At 41.7% G+C, this 24,196-nt stretch overlaps 2 protein-coding genes across 4 annotated transcripts; one reads left to right on the top strand and one right to left on the bottom strand.

Annotated features, from left to right (window-relative positions):
- Nucleotides 1–1,579: 1,579 nt before the first annotated feature.
- Nucleotides 1,580–17,887, bottom strand: tmem248 (transmembrane protein 248). Of its 3 annotated transcripts, none has more exons than XM_063204008.1 (8): nucleotides 17,587–17,887; nucleotides 14,326–14,484; nucleotides 13,537–13,834; nucleotides 12,497–12,647; nucleotides 11,408–11,591; nucleotides 9,262–9,414; nucleotides 8,493–8,589; nucleotides 1,580–5,697 (listed from the first exon to the last, which is right to left on the bottom strand). In XM_063204008.1, the coding sequence occupies exons 1-8, from the start codon at nucleotides 17,587–17,589 to the stop codon at nucleotides 5,645–5,647; spliced, it is 1,098 nt and encodes a 365-aa protein (XP_063060078.1). In that variant the 5' UTR covers nucleotides 17,590–17,887; the 3' UTR covers nucleotides 1,580–5,644. The 3 variants fall into 3 exon arrangements, with proteins under 3 accessions (XP_063060078.1, XP_063060077.1, XP_063060079.1); XM_063204007.1 differs by lacking the exon at nucleotides 17,587–17,887 and adding an exon at nucleotides 16,413–16,914; XM_063204009.1 differs by lacking the exons at nucleotides 8,493–8,589; nucleotides 17,587–17,887 and adding an exon at nucleotides 16,413–17,319.
- A 111-nt stretch (nucleotides 17,888–17,998) lies between these two features.
- Nucleotides 17,999–23,445, top strand: rad51d (RAD51 paralog D). Its single transcript, XM_063204010.1, has 11 exons — nucleotides 17,999–18,085; nucleotides 18,317–18,403; nucleotides 18,519–18,580; nucleotides 18,696–18,814; nucleotides 19,436–19,517; nucleotides 20,333–20,467; nucleotides 20,574–20,669; nucleotides 21,016–21,103; nucleotides 22,009–22,079; nucleotides 22,745–22,906; nucleotides 23,221–23,445. Exons 2-11 carry the CDS (start codon nucleotides 18,322–18,324, stop codon nucleotides 23,332–23,334), a joined length of 1,011 nt encoding a protein of 336 aa, XP_063060080.1. The 5' UTR covers nucleotides 17,999–18,085; nucleotides 18,317–18,321; the 3' UTR covers nucleotides 23,335–23,445.
- Nucleotides 23,446–24,196: the final 751 nt, after the last annotated feature.

Below are 24,196 nucleotides of genomic sequence, written 5' to 3' on the forward strand. Positions count from 1 at the left end.
CAAGCTGAGGGAGGGATGATGCATAGAGTCCCAAATAACTGGGTGTGGCCTGTGGAACTTGAGCATCGCAGTGCATTATGGGGATTGTTGTCACAAATCCACAAGCACTAAAAAGTCATTTTCTGCCTTTTCTTGGCCAAGAAGGCACCAAATTAGAAATGTATGTTACTATTCTACTATAAATATGACCCACTTTCAGTAACATATTCATGTCTCCACCGGTGGAATGCCCCTTTAACCTTTGCTCAAGACCTAGATTGTCTTGCCATATATTTGACAACTTATGAGTACAAGTTTCATGACAATCTTTCAACTGGCTGAGAAAATATCAACCAATATCAGTATGTGGTAACATACGACGTTTTTGGCCCAAAAGAAATTGAATCATGCTCCATTAAAAGCCCTATACGTCTTTTGTTGTACCACTCTGCTAAGAAGCCACCAAAAAAACTTAATCTATAGAATGTTCCAATTTCAAGGATACCAAAAATGCTGTCACTTAATTAAAAATAACTAGAACAATTTGTAAGCTATTTTAACCAATGTGACGCCCTTGTGACTTTGACCTTTGACCCTTAACACCTAGATTGTCTTCCAACGTCTTTGACAACTTATGAGTAAATACATCAAGTTTCATGAAAATATTTAAATTGGTTGAGGAGGTATCAACCAATATCAAAATGTGGTAACGTGTTTTTAAAAAATAAATAAATAAATGAATGAATGTACCATGCTCCATTTAAAGCCAAGCAATTATTTTCTGTAACAATCTGTGCTGTAGGCTCCAAAGGTACAGAAAACTACGAATCACATGATACCAAATATTCTTTCGCTTTATTTACTTCCACCTTCAACCCTAATTCGCTCAGACTATCCCTCTTATAGGCCCTATTCAAATTCCACATCAAGCACCAACTGTTGGCCCACCTGAAATGAGAGGACTTTAATGTATGATGTCCACATGTTTTAAATTCACACTTGTCAGGTTGGGTATCCCAGATGTTTAATGCAGAAGTGCAGAGAGAAGTTCAGTGTGCCTGGCCCGAACAGGTAAGAGCACTTAAGCAGACACAGTATTCATTACTGAGAGGAAATGCAATTAGTCATGAGCAGATGGCCAGGGACTAAAGGTCATCCATCATCCCATCCCCACTACAACCATGTCAGCGTCAACATACAACACACATTCAGTTGCGAATAATCAGGTCCCAGCTTACGTTTAAAGTGCTGATGATACTTTTTTTTTTTTTACATTTTTGGCAATGTTTTATAACATAAAAAATAACTCAGAATTATATATGAATTCTAGAAAGCGCCTATTTTAAGTTATTAAAATAAAATGCGGCTATTTGGGCGAATTTCACTGGGCGCAGCACCGTGGAGACGAGTGATGATGAATGCAGAAATAACAGCACTTGAAGCCGTACTCCTCACTCACTTGCCGCCAGTGTTGTTGATGTGACAGGTGGTGGTCCACCCTTGAAATCACATTATGGACACGGAGCCACTGTTCGTTAGAAGTCGGAGACAACAGTCCCAAACACACACAAACACACTACACATGTTCATTGTCCAGGGATGAAGTCTCTTTTGTTATAATTGTTTTTTTATTCAGCAAAGCATGTGCCTACAGTATTTTACAAACAGCACAGAAACAGGGATTGTCTTCATACAAACAGAACAGCGGTTGAAACATTTACAGTCATGCAACAAGACAGGTGAGGGAGGTGTGGTACCACATGAGTTCTCTTCCAGGAGGGGGCGAGTGCTGCCTATTCAAAAGGCTTACCAGTACTCTTTATGTCACTCGACGGGGACAATCAACTAGTAACGGTAGCTCTCAAGTATATACACCAGTATATACTTATAATCACTCAACGGGGGACAATCAACCAATCAGCCATCAAAATCTCAGTCCAAAGTAGAAAGCTAGATGTGGTCAGAAGGATAAAGGTCATGTTAGGATTCCTCTGTCTTGTCTCCCAAGCAGGTGAATCCATCTCTTTGGGTCAAGAATCAAGATCAAGGAGAAAAGAGCGCCATGGACAATCCCAAAAGCCAAAACACAACTTAATCTGCAATGCATGGATCCAACAAGGATCTTTGTCAAACAAGAGGGAGAAAAGTATAGATCCTTCAAAATCCCTAGAGACAAGACAGTGTCTACTTTCCTTCCCAGTTACAGACACGTCACCTTTTTGAGGGGGGTTGTTGCCTTGCTGTCTGTTGCTGAATTAGATGAGGAGAATAAATGTCCCTTTACCCCAGCCGGCAGACCTACCTAGTCTGATAGCAAGGACCTTGGTGTGATTTCCAAGTGACCCCAGAGTGAAATCAATGACAATGGGCTATACCCGTTTGTCAAAAGTGTAAGCCACAATCATGGGGCCATAGCAAACTAATATCACAAAAATGAGTGTGTTCCTTCAATAAACCAAAATGGAAGCAGTCATTGATGATCAAATTGCATTGAATGAATTTCATGAATCCAAAACTCCCTTGTTGTTAAAAAAAAAAAACCTAATTAAAAGGTCATCCGTTTGGCAAGACTGTGCTCTTCACCGAGTGAACTTTCATGCCCAGAAGGTACACTACCAATCCGTTGATAGTTATTAAACTATAAAATGGGGAATAAAACATGTTAACTGGATACATGGCAGATCATATTAAATACTAGTATTGCTCCTTTACAAGCATTCAAATATTTAACAAAAGAAATTCAGTGCACTTTCACGAGATTTTAAATGAAATGATCTAAAAATCAAACATTTTAATCACTTTAGCCTTGCTGTTATGGAAAAGAAAATCTTGAGTCATCCCCATGGATTGGACATCTGTTATTTGAGTTTGCAAAAGTGAAACAAAACAACCAAAAAAAGATTTGATCCAAACCAGTACTGGCCCAACTGCCATGTTTTTTTTAAAGAAACAGTAACAAGGAAAATGCTCATGTGAAACACATGCAACATACGAACATCAAAGGGTTCCCTCACACGTTCAACCATATACAGCAGTTTCTTTTTTTTAAGGAAATATTTTGGTCATTGCCACAATGACCGTCGTCATCACATTATGAAACAGAAAGAAAGAGAAGAAACTATTTACAAAAGGTGTCAAGAGGTGGCCAGTGCAAAGGCACATACGTGGCTGGATGCGGATGTTGCACAAAAATGGATTTCAGACAAGCATGTAAAAATGACAAGAAAGAAAACTGGGGTGAGTTTCTCAAAAGCGTAGTTGTTAGCCAGTTAGCAACTTGGGTGGTTGCCAATGGGAAAGTGCATTCTAAACAACAAAGTAGCTAACATAGTTAGCAACAATGGCTTTAAGAAATGCACCCGTGACCTGTTACACCTGGCAATTACATATCGCCATTAGATGCAAAGGCAATGGGAAAAGAAGAACCTCCTGAAAACATTACGCACAACAGTTTTGCTTCACTCCATTGCAACTCAATGAATCCAGTAGGATGTACATCTGTCAACGCAATGATATGTTTGATTTTATATGCCGGGCAAATAATTAAATTGTAAATACTCATATCACATTTGTACAATTTCCTTTTTTCAGATAGATGCCGTTCTAAGGAATTTGATGGAATTTGGGATACATTGATGCACATGGTGACGGCTAGGAGTTGAAGCACTAAGCGTGAGAGCTTGCAGTGAAGAAGGCAAATCATATTGTTGTTCTGCAATACTTTTAACAAAAACAAAACTCAGACTGATGGGACAAAGGAGAGAAGCAGAGTGGCACGGTACTTACAATAATGAATGGAATTAAGGCATTCTGCAGTATGGGCCAGTGCATCAAGTTTACACACACACACACACACGCACACACACTGACATCAAGGATTAAAGGAAAGTTAATTTACCGTAAGTACATTTGTTGATCAGACAATTTTTCATGCGTTGATGTGCAATGCGTTTTGTTTACGATGGCCATACCCCAATATTGTGTGCAATAGTGTTGGACCTGGTTTCCGCCAACATTTACACGGAACCAGCAAACTTGCACAGCACAGTTCTTCTGTTAGTGCTAAATACTACATCTTGTGTCTATTGGTGGGAAGACTAGTTAAGACCATCAGAGTTGGAGAAGAAGCTGCGTTTCAAGGGAGAACTAATGGGTAGGCAATTATTTATAACTATACAGCACCATAGGGGGTATGATGCATGTGTAGGCAGCATTTTTTTCCAGGGAAGGGTTCCGACAGTAGCTTTACAAACCTAATTTCCTACTACTTCCACAAAAAAAATAATTACAAGATTCTGACAAAGGTGCGGGAGCTGTTTCGAATACTAGATTAAAGGGATAGATAGACTGTCAAAATAAAAAAAATGCATGTCAACAGTAAATTATATATTATACAAAGGAAATCCCAGGTGATCTTCAAAAGACAAGTGCTGCATTGTCTGCATTAGCTTTGCTTTAGTACATTCAACCCTACAGTGAATTCAGGAAAACTAATAGAAATGCACCATATGCATGACCAACTATCGACAGTGAGAGAAACATTGAATAATATGCTGATAACAAAAGGCCAAGTCATACAGAGTTCAATGAGCAGTGAGTCTGTAAAACCCAACACAATATGCGTTAAAATACACTCATACACTTAAAGTGCTTTTCAATTTTCAAAACAAAAAACAAAACCACAACCTTGGGTAGATCAGGATATGCCAATAGCTTTGTCTTGAGTTCCACTAACACAAAACCCATAATGCCACGTTCTCCTGCGCAAGGCGATGACAATTTCTGAGCAACACAGACGTAGGATGGTCGCTGACACAGAAAAATAAATCATGGCAAAATGTGGTTGCCTTCATGTCATGTTCTTCGATAAGGTGGCAAGTAAAGATTTACAACTGGAAAGGTAAGGTTATGAATGACTGAGGTATAACGCCACCCAATGGTCAATCTCTACAATTTGAGGCAAAAATCCCAATGAAAGCCCAAGCAGGTTCCCATCCATGCGGTTCTGATAAAATCAAAACAAACTTTGCACCGCAATGTCAAACCATGACCACACTCAGTCGGGAAGTGACATGGAGTAAAGAAACAAGTATTAACAAAAGACACAAATGCCAAGGGAAAAAGGCAAACAAAAAACCTTTCAGACATCAGTCAGTCACCCTCAAGTAATGATGAACTTGGTTGGAAAACAACAAGGTAGGTGGGCAAACCTCTGCTTTTTCGGCACAGAAGGTTGTCAGATGATTAAATAATGTGACAGAAGTTTATTAGATCACTATGAAGCATTACAGTCCAGAGTCCTTTGCTGATCTCCTCTCCTCTCAGAGGTGAATGTGGATGGCACAAGGGAGTGTGTATGTGTGTGTGTGTGTGTGTGTGTGTGTGTGTGTGTGTGTGTGTGTGTGTGTGTGTGTGTGTGTGTGTGTGTGTGTGTGTGTGTGTGTGTGTGTGTTGGGGATGATGGTGGTTGGGTGGGGGAGTTGTTAGGTAGGGGCTCAGACAAACTGCTTCTGTACTGAATAAGAGTTCTACAAATATGTACACAGTAGATACAGGCACTTATATGTCTTTGGTTGGAGGGACCCAACATTGCAGAGAAATGCATTCACAGAGATTTGCACCCTTCCCACGGGTTCAGTAGGCAAGTTTTCTTCCCCTTCTTTTCTCACCAGATATGCTTCTGTTTCGGCGCCGATATTATCCCTCCGACAAGGCCACCTAAGCAGGGGAGGAAAAAGATTCATGAGAATACAAATCTTCTTTGATAAAAGTCTGACACCAATACTGATATATGCATTTAACGGAACAAGACATACTTATATGACAAAGAAAAAAGATAGTGAATAGGTCAGATGGAAACAAGTGAAATTACACCCAAGTTGGAAATAGAAATGACTGCTTTGGCACAAGTTCCCTGCCTCAGTAATAGCTAGTAAGAAGAACGCGCTTACATTTGTAATTATGGAGCCAAGTACTGCATGTCAATATTTGCAATCTTCCTCAAGCCTGACCAGTCAGACTAAAACATAAAAATATTAGCCTGGAATCACTTGATTCAGATAGATGAGGGCTGGGGGTGGGCTTAAACCATTGTCTTATGGTTCACACTGCCTTGGACAACACTGTGACCAGTGCCAATCAAATGAATGCTTTTCGTTAGCTGTAGCCTTTCTGTCGTCTCCACTGTCCTACCAAAGCTGGGAAAGACCCAGTGATGAGATCGGTGGGCCGGGGCTGGTGTCTGTTGTGGCAAGCTTACAAGAACCAGGGCTAGACCAATTCACCAAATATTTTGGTCGCTAGGCAAGTTAGCCTAGTTTACTAGGCTATTCTTACTCTATTCAATACAATCGATATCTCATCTATTAGATGACAAAACATCACCTGGTCAGGTATGTCACAGCAAAACGCACATCTACACCAAGTCACTCACATACAGTACTTAAAATCTTTACTCAGTCTAGTTATTCAGCTAGTCACCGTAATGTGAAATGTGGTTTAGAAGACCTGGCTATGTGCTTTTTGACCTGTCCATGTGCTCTTTGTGGGTATTGGTGAGATTAAACAGTTCTATGCTATGTAACGTGCTATGGGAAGCAAACATTTCATTCTGAATATCCCAACATTTCACTGAACACACGGAGACCTTTATCTAACATCACTAATGTTGCCAGCACGGCAAATTTTGTTGGTGCATTTGGCAACCATCTCACCCACCTCATTTTACAAATAAGCCTGCCTTTTTACGGCTGGACAATCTAGGAACTTCTCCAAACTTCTGAAAAGCTTGAAATTTAAATTTAAATCGACATGGTTGATTGGCTTCTGCATTTCCTTCTAATGCTACCAGCATTTGGCTGTCTGTTTGTGTGTCCGACCAAAGTGTTTTGAATCGCCTCAATGTAGCGCCAAATGCACATAGTCATGTGCATCTAGCATCGGACAGTGGGCTAGGTTGCCATTTCTGATTGCTCTTGTTAGCACCTGTTACTCATCTAATCGGACAAAGACATTATTTACGACAGCATCATACTATCCAATGACATTTGGAAAAATCACTTTTGATAAAAAGGTGCTACCAATGCACTCTAGGCTTTACTACACAACACAATGGAGAGCTTATCTTTGAGGAAATCTTCAATGGGTCCAATATCTGAACTTTGACACTTTTATGGTACACTTACAATTGTCCCTGTAGTGCCACGTGAAATCAAACAATGCCTCATCATACAATGGTGGATTTCAAAACCTTTACAGTAAATTTTGGCACAGCTGTCGAATTAAGTAGCGAGCAAGTTAACTTCAGAAGCAGGCAGTAGCAGTAAGTCAACCAACACAGGAACAATATTGGAGAGTGAAAAATGTCACTTGTGTCACAGCCTTACTTCACCTGTGCACAGTAAACAGCGTAGGAAAAGTGACAAGTAAGACTTAAAAAAAAATTAACCTTAAAGCGATGGTTCGGAGTAGAATCACCCTAATGCCATTTGAACCGTGACACCCATCCACCTTTACACCCGAAGTGTTTTCTGCCGCAGGCTTACATCAACAGAGTTGCCGTGTTATTCGATGTTTATTCCGGTTAGCTTGACTCAAGCGCATATGGATACTGGGCACCGTCTCCAAACTTTCCCCACAAAAATAACATGTCATGACACCAAACTTCTGCAGTAGCACAAATATGGTCTGTACTCACGAAACGAAGCATTTGGAAGTTTGGAAATAGTCCAGGAGTTTATTATTATCAACACAAGCCGAATAGCTTCTCTGCTGCTAAAGCTGCGCCAACGTTACTTCCGTCATCTAAGACAAGCATGTAAGAGTCCTAAACGAAGCTCATAATATGCACAATGAAAAGTGAATTCAGCATCAGTATTGATAACGAAAATCCTTGTCTAATTGATAGTAGGTAAGATTTGAAATATCTTTTAAGTATTGCCTTGAAAATATAAGCCTTAATCACAATTCAATGAAAACTTTTTTAACACTCTCGTCTGGAAGTTTGTTGAAGACTTTTACGGGCTTGTCTCATATGACGGAAGTAACGTTGGCACAGCTTCAGCAGCAGAGAAGCTATTCAGCTTGTGTTGATAATACTAAACTCCTGGACTATTTCCAAACTTCCAAATGCTTCGTTTCGTGAGTACAGACCATATTTGTGCTACTGCAGAAGTTTGGTGTAATGACATGTTATTTTTGTGGGGAAAGTTTGGAGACGGTGCCCAGTATCCATATGCGCTTGAGTCAAGCTAACCGGAATAAACATCGAATAACACGGCAACTCTGTTGATGTAAGTCTGCGGCAGAAAACACTTCGGGTGTAAAGGTGGATGGGTGTCACGGTTCAAATGGCATTAGGGCGATTCTACTCCGAACCATCGCTTTAATATAGACATCCACCCAAAGAAGACATAACTCTTAAGTGTTAAATGAAGTAATTAGAAATTTGAACAGCATTAAAATTGTATGATAGTGAAGAAAGTAAGAGATGGATGGCATTAAAAACCTCTCACTTTTGAAGAATGGTTGAGGTCCTGGGTTGCAAACTTTCTGGGCTGCCCTGGGCTGAGACATGTGGCTATTGTTTGAGCAGTTACCTTGGTGAATCATCTAAGCATGCACAGGAGTAAAGTTACTGAACATATATTGTTATTCTTCTTATATCAGTTTTATTTTTATATCAGTTTTAAATAAATCATTTCTTTCATGCCTCCGTGGAACACTCAATACTTTCTAAACACAGTTAAACCAAGGCATGTGATGCCTGCTACAAAAACTCTTTGCCCAAACAACAATGACAAAGCAGACACCATAGCATTTTGTCACACAAGTAATAATAGGTAACGCTTTACTTTACAGTACATTTATCATACATACAATTACCATAACGTAATTACTGGGAACTTTCTGGGTGAAAACAGGGTAACGGAGAGAAGTTACATGGTAAATACCATGTAACTTTTCTCTGTTACCCTGTTGTTACCCAGAAATTGTTAAAAAGGGGGGTAATTACAAAGTGAATAACATTAGTTGGGTAACAACAGGGTAGCAGAAGTTGGATTATTAGATGGTTAGAAAATACGCAATAGTTTCATATTAATTCTTCAGATATGCGTATAACGTGGTATTTACTTTGTAATTACCCCCTTTCTAGCTGTTAGATACCATCTAACTTCTCTCTGTTACCCTGTTGTTACGCAGAAAGTACACAGTAATTACTGTACTGTAAAGTTAAGCATTACCCAATAATAATCTAAAAACACACAGTTAAACATCTCGTACCTTCTCAGGGCAGTAGTCTGAGTTGTTGTTGTTGTTCTGTCTTACTTTCCCAGGCCGGCCTTTGATGACGGCATAGCAGAACATTGTGATGACCATCACAAAGAGGAAGTAACTGGTGTGCATTAAGTGGAGGTTGATCAGGGACCGGTCGTCCTGCAGAAGAGGGGAAATGATTAAATTACATGGTTAGCAGAGCCCATCGCGGTCATTAAAACAAACCCTGCATCCTCTATTGACTCCATTCGTTAACTCTGCATTGGAGCAAAATATACCCGTCTAGAGTCCATCAAGATTCACTTGCCCAATTAAGCCAAAATACACGGAGGACACACAGTCTGCAGAGGGTATGTCAATGACAAGAAAGGTTTTCCCTTTAATACTTTAATGCTTTTTAGCACACACGTTGTGACAATAAAATAAATGGCAGTGCTCCATGTGCCATTGGTACGCCAGCTTCAACAAGCTCATCTGAAAATGCATCAAGGCCATTTGGAACAATACACCAAAATAATTCAAGTAAAACCTGGCCAAACACCCCCCCCCCCAAAACATGCAAATCAGTGCATCATCATTGTGCCACCATTTCTGTTCTCCACGAAACAGTTGTCAATGTTGTAACAAATATGAATACAGGGACAAAATTTGCAGTCAAACAGAGTAAAGTCTAGGATTGTTCATATTATACGTTAGTAAAGCGTCCCATTTGCTTAATACTAAACGGATGTTGAAATTCGTCATCTTATATTCCGACCAATATGGTAATAGCCGCACAATTAATACATGTTGCGCATGTTGCACTTTTGTTGCACAGAATGTTGCACACTTGCAACAATGACACCGCAAGAGAATATAATCACCACAAAAGAACCACAAAAGGTACAGCACTACAATTAGGATGCAGCAGGCATGTAGGCACTCTCCATACATCTAAATATCTGACCAAGCAGATGGAAATCCTGATGCCCTAGACAGCCTCGAACTTACTGTCAGATGTTGCATGTTGAACACAAAGCTCTAGATAATTAAAACAGTTTACTTAGGCATTAGTACTTTTTTTGTAAAACCTATGCACCCATTGTCACATCCAGCACTGTTGATTTTTGGGTTGAATTACAGGGCTGAAAGTGTGTATGTGTGTCTGTCTGTGCATGCCTGCATGTGTGTGTGCGGGTGTGAGCGCGAGTGTGTGAGTGTGTGTGTGTACAGTCTTCTGGCTGCTTTCACCATGTCTGTTCTTCATTAAAGGACTACTGAATCTGGATGTTTCTCCACTGTCTAAGGGAAAGCACCACACCCTTACAATTGAACACCAGAATATTCATGGAACAAAACAGGCCAAACCCAAACACATTAATGAATGACAACATAATGTCATTGTCTTTCGTTGAAGTGCATCCAGCTAGACTAGTACAAACGCTACAGCAGATCCTCTTCTCTATGGCCCATTGCATTTCTAGTGCCGGTGATGCATTGAGAGCACACTGTACATTACTGCATTACTCTACCATGCTCTGCTGATGCAGAAGACAGAGAAGGAGAGAAAAAAACACACAAAAAAGAGAACTGGTCATGGCGGAGGAGAGGAAGGACAACCCAAATTTAGACTTCAGACAACAAGCCAAGTATGAAGACAGCAGGGAACGGCATTGTGCAATTAACAGTGTTCCCATGGCCATTGGTGTAGGCCTCAAGCTCAGACAGACAGACACACACACACAACCAGGAAACCACACAGTGTGCCACCTGGACTGAACGCTGCTAAGTTCCAAGTAAGGCCCATGAGTATAAATGCATACCCTGGTGATGGAAACAACGACAGACTAAAAAGGGGGACTGGCACGACAAGCGGATTGCAAATAATTTACACTATTAGCTATTAGATACTTAAACAAAATTCATGCAAGTAATATATTACTTATTACTTATTAAAATATTTAATGTTTTTCCATATTATTTCGTCATGGTGCAGAAAAAAACTGTTACATGCACAGTGCATTGCCAGTCTGAAGGTGATGAAGCCAAAATGTCTATCAGAAAACAATTTGATATGGTTTATGTTTGTGTGCTTTTGCTTACTTTCAGACACCATCAGTACATCAACGATAAAGCATTACGCGAGTTGCAGAAAACAACAGGATTAACTCACATCTGGTACGATGACGGTAAGCTTGGGGTTCAGAGCGTGGTACACCTTCCCAATGGCTCCTTTGTAACACCAGAAGGGGTTGTAGTCCTGTGTGTACTTGGTGTCCGAGTCTCGGGCCGTCGTGAAAATCTTGTACCATGACGTGGCGTTGGTGTACGTCTCAGGGACACAGTGGGGCGGCTGACTGCAAGGTCAGTCGAACACAGACACACACACAGACACACACACACACAGACACAGAGAGACACACACACAGACACACAGACACAGGCACAGGCACAGACACAGACACAGACACAGACACAGACACAGACACACACACTTTCAGTCACATTCTGCTCTGCATTTATCAGTCACACACTGCAAGAAATCAGTCTGACTCATCCAATCTACACCCCCACTCCTTTTCTGTATCCATGACTACTTGGCCACCCCACCCTTATCCCAGAATACCCATCAACTATAAACTTAAGCATTTTTTTTATATATATATCTGACTTAAGCGACGGAACAAGATACCTGCCTGCATTTGTTTTGTAGACCAGTGATTCTCAAAACTGTGGGCCGGGACCCACTGGTCGGTCTTGAAAGTATTCCAAGTGGGCCTTAAAATCTTCTTCTAATAATCAAAATAAAAAGGTGCGCACCGAGCATTCGCAAACATTTCAAGTGGTCCCCAAGGTGGAAAGGTTGTTAACTGACTGCTGTAGATTGTTAACTGTTTAATATCTCCATTCATCTGCCCTCCCACCCCCATGCCTTACTCCTTGAAAACCCCCCACCCCCATCCCAGAATTTCTGGACATCGACTATTCCAGCATTTTTTTGATATCTGACTTCAGTGATGGGATGGGACAATCTGTTAGTGGGATGTTTGTTTGTACATCGTAACTCGCACAGATCTACTACCCCCAAACTCAAGCGCACGCACGCACACACAAACACCTTAGTCCTTGACCTCCCCACCCCCATCCCATTATATCCATAAACTGTTTCAGACTATTTCAGCATTTTCTGATATCCAACTAATTCAGCGACGGGACAAGCTGCCCTGCGGGGATTGTTTGTTTGTAGACCGGCAAAACTCACACTGTGACGGGAAAGACATTGCTGGCCGCAGTGATGGTCATGCACGTGCTAAACACCACCTGTTCGCAGTGGCCGTGCAAGACACAGTCATCAGAGTTCCAGGAGGCCGGCAGGGTGAACGTGATGTTCATCTCCTCGTGAGCTTCCCTCCCTAAGAACACAAGACAAGACAAAGTGCAGAAAGAGGTTTTTACAATCTAACATTGGTCTAGTTTAGTGATGAGGGCGCATTCATGTGCTCTGGGAATTACAGTATGGTGAATACCAAACGCTGACGTGGGAAGCACACATGAAAGCTCCCCTTGTGGTATTTTCCACTGGACAACACGTTGACAATTATTATACTGTATACACGAGTATCCGAGACACTGAATAATATTTACTTCAGAGAGCACATGAAAGGCACATGATTTACATTCAAAGGCAAAAAAGAAATGAAGATGAAATGATCAACAATCAATAATACACAATACGTTTGCCTATCTAAACAGATGGAAACCTTGCAGAAAGACTCTTACAAACCGGAATGGCCAACTTTAAATAGCAATTAAAATATGAGTATGCAAATTAGACTACCTATGAACATTCGATTACAGATGAGGTGATGCCAAATAGTGTGCATCATATGACCAACAGGCAAAAACACATCACTACAGACACACTGAGAGTGTATTAATATGCGACCTTGCCTCCTCCACTTGCGCTTGTCTCCTCGTCCCGCCTCCTGTCCCCTCCTCCGTGGAGAAAACGATAAAGTTTCTCAGTTGTCAGCCTAGCCACAACAACTTTTGAGGGACTGTTTTTCATTCACCATCCCAATTGCAAATGAGAAAAAGACTCTACAATTGAGCTTTTGCAAGATATTGAAATATAATACTGTTTATCATGACGAGAAGCAAGTGGAGGAGGCAAGTGGAGGAGGCAAGGTCGCATATTAAGACGCACTCACTCTTATACACAAGCAAACAAAAAAAGACCCAAATTTGTGAAAGGTCTAGGGTGGCAACCTTGACCTCCACTGCCCAGTGACACCGACGTACCTCCGAGGCCGACCTGCTGGCCCAGTATGGTGGCGTACAGGTGGGTGATGTTGCGCGAGTAGCCCCCGAACGGCCTCTGGGGGTCCAGGGTGAGCGTGATGGGCACAGAGATGTTGATGGGCCCCGGGTCCTCCAGCGCGATGGGCGGCTGGGTACTGGAACGGCCCGCCTGGCCTCCCCCGCCGCTGGGGACGGTGCTCTCCGGTGTGATGGATTCGTTTAGGCCATGCTTCAGTGTCTCATTCTCTGAGATGCAGAAGTCGAGCTCGTTAAAGCGGAGGAGAAAGGTGTTCCAATCCTGCAGGGAGAGATCAGTGTTACTATTATTATCATCTGGCTGGCCGCCACGAACCACAATTATCAAAATGAGAGATTAGAAAGATGACCTCATCATACAAGCTTATATTTGAAACTTAACATTTTAATAAACCTTACCGTATGGTTTTGAGACGACTGAGTCATCTCTAAGCCAAGTATCTTTAATTTGCGACGGCTTATCCCAGTCATGTTTTAATAATTGACACTGCCCTGTACAGTTCTGATATGGCTTCGTGTCAGTTCAGGGTCATCCTTACGTAAGACATCTCTCTCTTTTTATTTTATTTTCCATTCTTCCTGTTGCTGTGTGATATGTTTGTCTGTGTCTCATGTATGGTACTAAGGCCGAGGCACCAAATCAAGGTAGTGCTGCAAATACAATTGTTCCGTTGTGGAAAATAAAGTTTGTGACTAAAGAAGACCTTTCACCTCGCATTAACTACTCCATTTGCGATCCATAAGGTCCCTTACCTCAGTCATCTCCGGCGATTTGATCTCTTTGATTTTGAAGAAGTAGCCTATTGTGAGGAAGGTGATGGCCACAGCGCTGACACTGACCATAAAAATAACCAGCGGAGGACGACTGCTGATGTAGCTCTTCAGATTCTCCAGAGGATTTAACAAATACACCTGGAAACACACACACAAAACGAGACGAATCTAAAAGATGCAAACTAGAAGTCGGTCCACCTCCATCTCTGGGGGTGCTGTGGCACAGTGCGCTAAAGCACCCAACAACAAAAGGGTCTTGCATGCCCATGAGGACCCAAGTTTGAGTCCAACTTGGGGCATTTTGCAACCCCCATGTATTACCAACTTGTTTCTTCCATCCTCTAACTATGCTATCAATTCCAAGCACAGAGAGCCCCAAAAAAAGTAAACCTCCCTCTCAAAGCCTCCTACAGATTGTAGCAAAGGGGAGTAGAGATGCCCCGCCGGGAGACAAACCCAGACCTCCTGGTGTTGCCAAAATGGGAATCTGACCACTACACTAAAGAGCCAGGCTCATTGGTGTGACAGTCACAGCGCTCCCCCACAACCCTAGTGATGGCCACTCCATCACACTGCCTTCCCCTTTGGGAAGAAGACCCATATGCTTCCAACCACCACCCTTCTCCCATTCCAGGATGCCACACAATCCATGCTGGGGTCCCTCGCACTAGGGCTATCCATCTTGGGGTCCCTCATGTGGCTAACATAGCTGGGTGCGCCTCCATTGACCTCACGGCTGGTCATCCCACGTTTGACACTATTCAAAGCGAAGGGGAGTAGAGTTGCCCCGCCAGGACTCAATCCCGGACCTTCTGGGGTGCAAACTGGGGCTCTGACCACCTGGCTCTTTGCCGTTACAGTCAGAGTGCTGCCACAACCCTGGTGATGGCCACTCCATCACACAGATGTGTTGGCGACTGAGCTCACGGCCCGACTGTTTAGCACACTGGTTAGGACGTTTGCCTCCTACGCCCGGAGTTTGCTGTGAGAGCCCAAGTTCAACCCCTGAGTAGCAGGAGGATGACCGCGATTACACAGGCCACAATCTGAAATCTTACCAGAATGTGAACCTGAAACGTGCAGGGTAGCACCATGATGACACTTTGTTTTGATATCTGACACCACACTACTACATCAATAATAAAGATGTATTTCACCAATATTGATCCTGAACCGATCCTCAGCCAGCACTGAAGCGCACTCGTTTGAACCCCCTGAGCATTTTGTTACAATGGGTGAAAAGGAACAAAACACCTTTGAAAGGAATCGTACAATGACCAATTACGTTCACTGTACAATGACAAACATATCAACTGGGGCCTCACAGATGGTAGGATTGTAACCTGCTGACTGTTCTGGACTTTTCTGTAATTCGAGTAAGGCTGCAGTGGTAAACGGCAGCTACTGGCACAAACACACTGATGGAATGCCAACTGAGGAACGAACCAGAATGTGAAAGTGTTGAATACATTCGCCCATGGGATCATCATATATCATTTGCAAAGATGCAATTTTTAAAACACATTGTGAGGCAAAGCCAAATTCTTTAAGACTGCAGAAAGCAATAACGTGCAGTGTTATGATTATTGCATTTTAATTATTTGATTCCATTCCACCAATTAGATAATGAAAAACTAAGAAGTAAAGCTGGTTTCTACTCCTAGTCTTTTGGCTAGGCTGAGCTGAAAATGTAGAACGGTAAACTGTAAACAAACGCAGCTGCATAACCAACACGTTAGGCCTTGGCATTTGGCACTTGGTCCAATGCCATTCTGGATGCACAGTGTACACACTGTGTCACCGCAACAGGTCGAGCAGCTCAGCTCACCAACTCTTTTATTCTAAGAACAGGAAAGACTCCATGCCATCACCATAGCAGCATTAACCAAGGCATGCAAAAAACTTCAATCATGACACCGACTACAGGACAAAAACTAGTCCCATTTACCTATGTTACCTATGACAAAAAAACTGCAGTTAAAAGTTGGAGTTGTTTTGCTGTCGAGTAATTTTGTTGTAATGTGATCTCGATAATTATACATACACACGAAGACGCATTTCCTTACTTGTACTAGTGAGTGGCATGCACACAATATGCCCTTCCTGCACGGTCGTCTCATTTCCACGATGGACAATCCAACTTCACTGCCCAGTAGATTCCACGTTCATCGCGCGATGTAACATCGTACTACAGACCACTGTTATCACTATAGAAAGAGATCTGCGCCAAGGTGAAATGATGTAAACATTTGCTGACATCCTCATCACTTCAAACTGGCAGCTACATGTACGCACAACTTGTCATTTTATAACCACGCCTCCGAAATGGTAGTTATCGTACGTAGATGATTTTGGTTGGTTTGAGTATCTTCTTCATTGCGACTGACATTAATCATATCTTGTTTGCAGGACAGGGTGTCTTAACCGACCAAGGCCTTGGACATGTATGTTTAACCTCGTTTAAGGGGCATAGATGATTAGATGGGGAAGGCATCACATTAGTCGTATCTAAAATAAAACAAACATAACATAAACCACCAGGTTGATACAACCTCACATAGGTTAGTTTGCATGTACAGTAGCTCTAGCCTACTAGTGTTTTTTGCAGACCCGGATATGTCCCGTGCATAAATATAGCAACGTGCAATTAATGGGTAATCAAAAGCTTCCTCGGCAGGCGTGCAAATGGTTGAAAAATACGAAGCCATCGTAGCACATCACTTTTTCGTGACCATTGCGCATCGGATATTAATCAAGTCTCGACCGTCCAGCTAACGCTGGAAACTACCTTTTAGGCTTCAAGGCTAGCTGGGCTAGTTTGTCATCCAGCCATAAAGCGATGGTTGAGTCCGCCATGGATAAAATGCAAACATATTAGCCCATACATTCTGGTGTTATGCAACAGGGATTTATCCTACATTTGTGGAAGATTGCTCATCAACTTAACAGATGGGTTGAATTCTCAATTTGCTCAAAACTACACACATCGATAACATTGCAAGCTAGCCCCAGCTAACACATAACCCAGCACAGTGACAACAAATTAGCTAGCGCCCCAGTTCAGCCCCCCAAGCTAGCTAGTTAAGTTGCAAACCCAAGTTAGCAGCTACAATGACAGATCCACGGAGATGCATGGAGCCACTCTCCATAAGCAATGCATTAACCAGCGCCGATGCTGGTACTAATAAAACAATCAAAACTTGCACAACGAGAGGGGACCGTCACAAGGCATTTACTTACCATTTTCACTCCCTGTGTGAGCACGACAACCGCAGGTGAGTCGTGAGCTAACCAGATATCCTAGTTAGCTTGTATCGGCTAGGCTACCGGCAACGAAGGAGAAGATACAGGGGTTTGGGGACAAAAAGGGCTTGCGGTGTTGAAAGAGTCGTTGGTACCCCTTCCCATTATTTTCCAGTTCCCCGAAAACCCTGATGTTCCTTCCCGAACTCAAACTGTCTGCAGTTATGTTAGCTCTAGTGGCATTGGCTTGCTGTCTAGGGTCTGTATGTTTACGGCTACCGCCTTGCACACAGCGGTAGAGCCTCTACGCACTCTACCAACTACACTTTGTCAGATTAACGCAAAAAACACGGCTAACCATGGGTTCACTTACGTAAACAACGTAGGGAATGACAGAGCACGTTCATGCCCAACCAGTGTTTACAAAATGTTCCATGGATGTGACGTGACGTGACGTCCGGCAGTGGCGGCGCGGGCTGGATTGAACATGAGAAAGGTGAATTTTGAGAGACATTAATTTAATTTTGGGGTACACACATACACTCTTTTGATTGCTTGACTGTGAAATGCAGCAGTAATGTCTTATGGCAAAGGGAACTGTGGTGCAAAGCCGTGTGAATTAATCAGGGAAAGAGTTGTATTGCTACCTTTTTGGCTAACAATGGTAATTTAGCAATAGTGTTTACTAACTGCACTCTCCATAAACACGGTACTCCCATACAAACAGATGTCATGGTGATCTTGAGAGAGGGTATTTGTCCTGGGCTTAATGCGGATCTTATCCAAGCCCTAAGAAATGTGGACATCAGAACAGGTATCCTGCATTCATTTTTGGCTTGCACAGCAGTCATGTTGACTGTGAAATGTACCGGTATCACACATTTGAAAAGACTGAACCCAGGCATTTGTTCTCAATCCTTTCCCTTCAGTGGAGGATTTGGTGTCAGCCAACCTTGAGGAACTGGCCCAGAAATGCTCTGTATCCTACAAGGTATGTGGATATATTTTTGCTTCGATTGTTTACATTGTAATGCAATGTATACAGTCAATAATGGGTAATTTAACCATGTGCAATGTTCTCATTTTTGTAAAAAAAAATCCAATAGGCCCTGATTGCTGTCCGACGGGTTCTGTTGGCCCAACATGCAGCTTTTCCTGTCTCATGTGCGGACCTGTACGAAGAGCTGCTGAGTTCAACTGCTATTCTCTCTACGGGCATTTCCAGGTAAATGAGTGTACAAATGTGTACAGACAATCAATTTGTATTAATGGAAACCATCATATTCCAATGTAGTATACAGTAGCCCACACACATTCTTAGCAGATGTGGATTTATATGGTATGTGTATTGTAGATCAGTGGTTTCCAACCTTTTTTGTCCTGTAGAAAACCATTACACATTTTGTGATAATGTAGGCCAGTGTTTCCCAACCTCGCCCTCACTCAGGGGTACGCGAGGACATCCCAATGTGACTACAGTCAATACATTTATTATTATTCAATTTTTCCGCGTACCCCCTGAGGTGTGCTCGCGTACCCCTAGTGGTACACGTACCCCTGGTTGGGAAACACTGTTGTAGATGACCATTCTTTGTCCACAATAGAAAACCATTACACAAAAGATTGATAATGTAGGCTACAGTATTCATTGCCAAAATCAATAGCAAAACAAATTGAGCTGTGCATTGTGTGTTACCATTTTGTGACCTGTTGTCTGCGAATGCATATATGTTAACTTGTAGGTTAATTTATCTAGAAAGCTAGGGATAATTGATGCTGACTGCATGGACAAAAGTAAATCCTTGAACTCCATTATTTTGTCTGTGTTCTCCCTTTTCTCTGCCAGTCTAGATAAGCTATTAGACTCCGGCCTGTACACTGGGGAGATAACTGAGCTCACTGGAGGCCCGGGAAGTGGTAAAACACAGGTGCGGATTTCCCAGGCTTGGTGTTAACACTGTGTTATTACATAATGGTACACACACACATACACTTGTGAGGAGCAGGATGTAATTATAACATTCATTATTAATTTATAGGTTGAAACCTGTTGTCACTTTGCCTGACTCTCGCCCGCCCTGTGAAGTGTCTTCGCCTTCAGAAGGCATGTCTTTATCTATCATTTGTCCGTCCTTGCCACCAACAAATTCCTTCAAAAACATTTTCTCTTAATCTCTAAAGAGTCAATATATTCTGTCCTGTGACTCCTCAAAGCAAGCTGCCATTGATGTTCAATAAATACTCCCACAATTGTCTGGCTCAAGACATGCTCACGATTCCAGACCAACGTGTGGTGTAGCTCCGCTTGGCGCCACCCAGGGGGTCCGGAGATACACACACACACACACACACACACACACACACACACACACACACACACTCCACGGTTGGAAATAAGCACCCGTCCTTTGCCCACCCCTCCCGTCTCTCTCCCAATTCGCATCCTGTCCACCTCTCACACTGTCCTATCAAATAAAGTCGAAAAACACAACAAAAAAAAACCTTTAAAAAAAACACTGGTGGTCATTGGAACATGGGCAACTGATTCTGTGAATGGTAAACAAATTAAGTGAGTCATTCAGCCGAGACATTGACAAGATCTTCTGTACAGTATACAGGCAAATGTCCGATTGACCCTCTGGTCATAGATACTGACCTGTGAGCTTTATGGGAGCGTATTACTAAATTCAAATGACAAGTTACTATTTCGGCTTGTTTAACCCATTCCCATCTTTTCCACTAGGTTTGTTTTAGCACTGCTGTGCAAATCTCAAGCCAGCTCAAGCATAGTGTCATCTATATTGACACTAATGGAGGAATGTCTGCAAATCGTTTACTTCAAATGCTTAAAAATAAGTCCAGCACAATGGAAGAGCAGGTAGTGAATACGTTGATGTTTGGTTTATACCTCATTTGTTTCATTTATACCTACTATTCACACCTCTCAAGTATTTCAATTTTATATATTTTTTTCTTTCTTGTAGATGGCCGCTCTTCAGCGTATTCAAGTGTTAAGAGTCTTTGATGTCTTCTCTCTGCTAGAATGTCTGCAAAATATAAGAACTGATGGAGTTCATATGGTAAGTTTATGTGGACAAAAACAAGTACAAAAGGCAGTTTCTTAAAAGGCCAGTCCTTCCCTGTCGTGGGTGGTCTGCCAAGTGGCTGAATGTATGCAAGTGTGTGCTGTATGTTTCATATGTCATGCAATAATGTGTGCTGTGTATTTGTGTATTTATGCTGCTAGACATATTCATTTCCTTCGAGATTAATACAAGTATTCTGCAGTACTCCATTTTCTCTCACTTGTTTCCTGTCACATTCTCTGACTGCCCTGTCTGAATAAAGGCTTGAAAGCCCAAACAATATCTCTTTTTAAGAAGTAATGAATGACCCCACTAATCTTTATTTCTGCATGTTCTTCAGGCAGGTGTTGGAGGTTCAGTGAAGGCCCTCATCATTGACTCTGTGTCAGCTGTTCTCGCTAATATGCTTGGAGGCAAACAAACTGAAGGTGTGTTTTGTTGGCCGCATGCTAATTTCAATTAAATGGTTTGTGTAATAATGTTTATTATTTATAATGCTTTTAAACTCACCGAATCAAGTTGCTGAAGTGGGTGTACATTGCACACAAAAAAGTGCCTGGCACATTCACAAACACTGTGATGAATTCTTCACAACATTCTGAAAGAATCGCTGCAACATGATCTCCAAAAATTCTGTGCTCCTGGACACGGATGTTAAGGACACAAAATCCGTGTCCAGGAGCACGGATTTTGCCAAAATTCCGTGCTCCTGGACACGGAATTGTTTTCCGTGCTCCTGGACACGGAATTGTTTGAAGTGCTTTCTATAGGCTATTTCCACAGTCTTGTGTTTTCTCAGGATTTTTCAAATATTTTGTCTAAAAAAACATTTCTTACTGACAGGTTAGGGTTAGGGATTGTTTTGGTCTGGGCACAGCTAGTTTTCTTTCATTCAGTATATGACTTTGATAGCCTAGCAATCAACTGGAAAAGGTATTTCTCAAAAATATATCTTTAATGACAGGTTAAGGTTAGGGAATGTTTTGGTCAAGGCACAACTTAAATTGCTATAGCATTATTTTGTTTAGGATTAGCATTTGGTATGTATTTTCTAATGATAGAGTTAACACAGTGCTGTGGTAATAGCCTACAGAAAGCGCTTCCGTGTGCCCATCACGGAAAACAATTCCGTGTCCAGGAGCACGGAAAACAATTCCGTGTCCAGGAGCACGGAATTTTGGCAAAATCCGTGCTCCTGGACACGGATTTCGTGTCCTTAACATCCGTGTCCAGGAGCACAGAATTTTTGGAGATCAGGCTGATCCCTAATATTGCACACACTGGCTTTTTTTGTCATTATCTCAATTTTCATGACATTTTTCCATAAATGCAGGCATGTCTTTGATGATGCAAGTTGCGGGGGAGCTAAAAACAATTTCTAAAGACCTTAACATTGCTGTTCTGGTAGGTACTTCTTTTGAATTTCATCTATGTTGTGGTTGGTGATGATGCAGTACTCACAAGTGCCTTTGGTTAGATGAGGTAATGATATGTGCAATGGACAGTTTTTTATGTATTTATACTTGTTTGATTGTGTATAGTTGACCTGTTTGTTGTCTGTGTGAAATTTGTGTAAATTGTGTATTACGTGTATGTTGTACCATGTACACTATAGTGCCTATAAAAAGTCCACACACCCCTGTTCAAATGCCAAGTTTTTGTGATGTAAAAATACGGAAAGAAAAATAATTCCACTACTTCTTCCACATTTAGTATAACCTATAACCTGTACAATGCAATTGAAATACAAATCCAAAGCTCTAAAGGGGGGAAAATGAACATAAAAAACTTATACCAACATGGTTGCGTAAATATGCTCACCCTTAAACTAATACGTTGTTGCAGCACCTTTTGGATTTTATTACAGCACTCAGTCTTTTTGGGTAAGAGTCTGTAAGTGTTACATGTTAATGTTAAATGTGGAAAAAAGTTGCGAAATTATGTCATTGGATTTTTTACATCACAAAATCCTGGCATTTGGACAGGGTGTGTAGACTTTATAGCCAGTGCATATGCTGCTGGACACCTTAATTTTATTTGGGATAAATGAAGGAACTCTACTCTATCAGGTGACAAATCATGCAACCAGGGATGGCAGTGGGCAGCCAAGAGCGGGTTTGGGCCAGTCCTGGGGTCACGTTCCGAGGACCCGTGTGCTCCTTCAGCGGGTGGAGAGAGCGGGTGCCGCCCCTGGCCTACGCTCCGCAACATTGATCAAATCATCTAGACAGGTTAGCCATTTTATAACTGCTAAATTCCACTCCCATTGTGGATGGATTTATCCTAGTGTGAGGATAGTCCCTTTCAATGTAGTGCAATTTCATTTGTCCTTACAGGCTTGACTGTGGACACATGTACCATTTTTATAGTGTTAGTGTTCACCATAAACAACAAAATTCAGTTATCACCTTGCCTACATTACTTTATTATGTGTTGTTATTTTACTTATGTTAAATGCATTGACAGATTATCCTTTGAATTGAAGAAAGAAGAATGTGTGCAACACATGATTGTTTGAGTGTTCTCGGTTATCTGTCCTTTGTAGCAATGCCAAGTGCAACAAGAATTTGACTTGGGAAGCTGGGCAGACCCTAAAGAAGTCAAGGCTGGGACATCAGGCAAGAGAAGATTAGAGAGTGACAGTCCTACACTGAAGTAAATTCCACCTGGTCCTTTTTTAAACATTTGATTTGCAGTTCTTATTATGATGCATTTTATTTCATCATCTTTCACCAACCACTTTGGGGAACATATTTTGTAAAAAAAAGAATAATAATTGTAAAACACCAGGTGGTTTCAGTGTGTGTGTGTGTGTGTGTGTGTGTGTGTGTGTGTGTGTGTGTGTGTGTGTGTGTGTGTGTGTGTGAGAGAGAGATATAAGTGTGCCGTCCTGTTTGTGCAGTACATCAATAAAATCCAGATGGTCACAATCCAAGATCTAACAGTGTCATATAATTTGTCCTAGGAATCCTAGACTGCTTTCTACTCACAAAAAATATTTTCTACATTGCAGTTGTTTGCTCATGTTTGATGAAGTACCATTTTCAAGCAGTATTCTTCCCACTGAGGGATTTCCATAGTGTAGGAAGTATTTTTTAAAAGGCTATACCACTTGGGCAACTCAAGTAAGTGTTCAGCATCGGCAGTGTCATGTCTGATTTTACTGATGAATTAAAGGCCAATACAAATGGTCAAGACATTCTTTGATAATTTCATCCCTTGACAAGATATGTGAATCTCTGTGTGTGAGATGGTGTTGTAGTAGTAGAAAAGTACTCTGCAAAATGAATAATAAACCTCTGTTGCCTGTCTGAGATTTCACCATTTGATGGCACTGCGTTTCCTTGGCCTTTGCAAAAGTGGCTTAAATCCTTCAACCAGACATGGTGAAAGATTTTTAAAGACGAGAATAAAGAGTACATTCATTACCAGTCAAAGTTCACATTTTGAAAAAAAAAAAAAGTTTATTTCATGTTCAACCGTTTCCTGTTCTTCATGTTATTAAAGCACCAAAAAAAGAA

Source organism: Engraulis encrasicolus, chromosome 7, assembly GCF_034702125.1.
Source record: "Engraulis encrasicolus isolate BLACKSEA-1 chromosome 7, IST_EnEncr_1.0, whole genome shotgun sequence".
NCBI lineage: Eukaryota > Metazoa > Chordata > Actinopteri > Clupeiformes > Engraulidae > Engraulis > Engraulis encrasicolus.

What these genes read in the sequence shown, in the direction of transcription:
- tmem248 (XM_063204007.1), bottom strand. Translation starts at nt 16,466, where the DNA reads ATGAGACGACCGTGCAGGAAGGGCATATTGTGTGCATGCCACTCACTA. An exon ending in AATGTCTTTCCCGTCACAGT is followed by an intron (nt 11,592 to 12,496) that starts GTGAGTTTTGCC and finishes CTGACCTTGCAG; the next exon opens with TCAGCCGCCCCACTGTGTCC. An exon ending in ACCTCAACCATTCTTCAAAA is followed by an intron (nt 5,698 to 8,492) that starts GTGAGAGGTTTT and finishes TCCCCTGCTTAG; the next exon opens with GTGGCCTTGTCGGAGGGATA.
- rad51d (XM_063204010.1), top strand. Translation starts at nt 18,322, where the DNA reads ATGGTGATCTTGAGAGAGGGTATTTGTCCTGGGCTTAATGCGGATCTT. An exon ending in CTCTCTACGGGCATTTCCAG is followed by an intron (nt 18,815 to 19,435) that starts GTAAATGAGTGT and finishes TTTCTCTGCCAG; the next exon opens with TCTAGATAAGCTATTAGACT. An exon ending in TGATCAAATCATCTAGACAG is followed by an intron (nt 22,907 to 23,220) that starts GTTAGCCATTTT and finishes TGTCCTTTGTAG; the next exon opens with CAATGCCAAGTGCAACAAGA.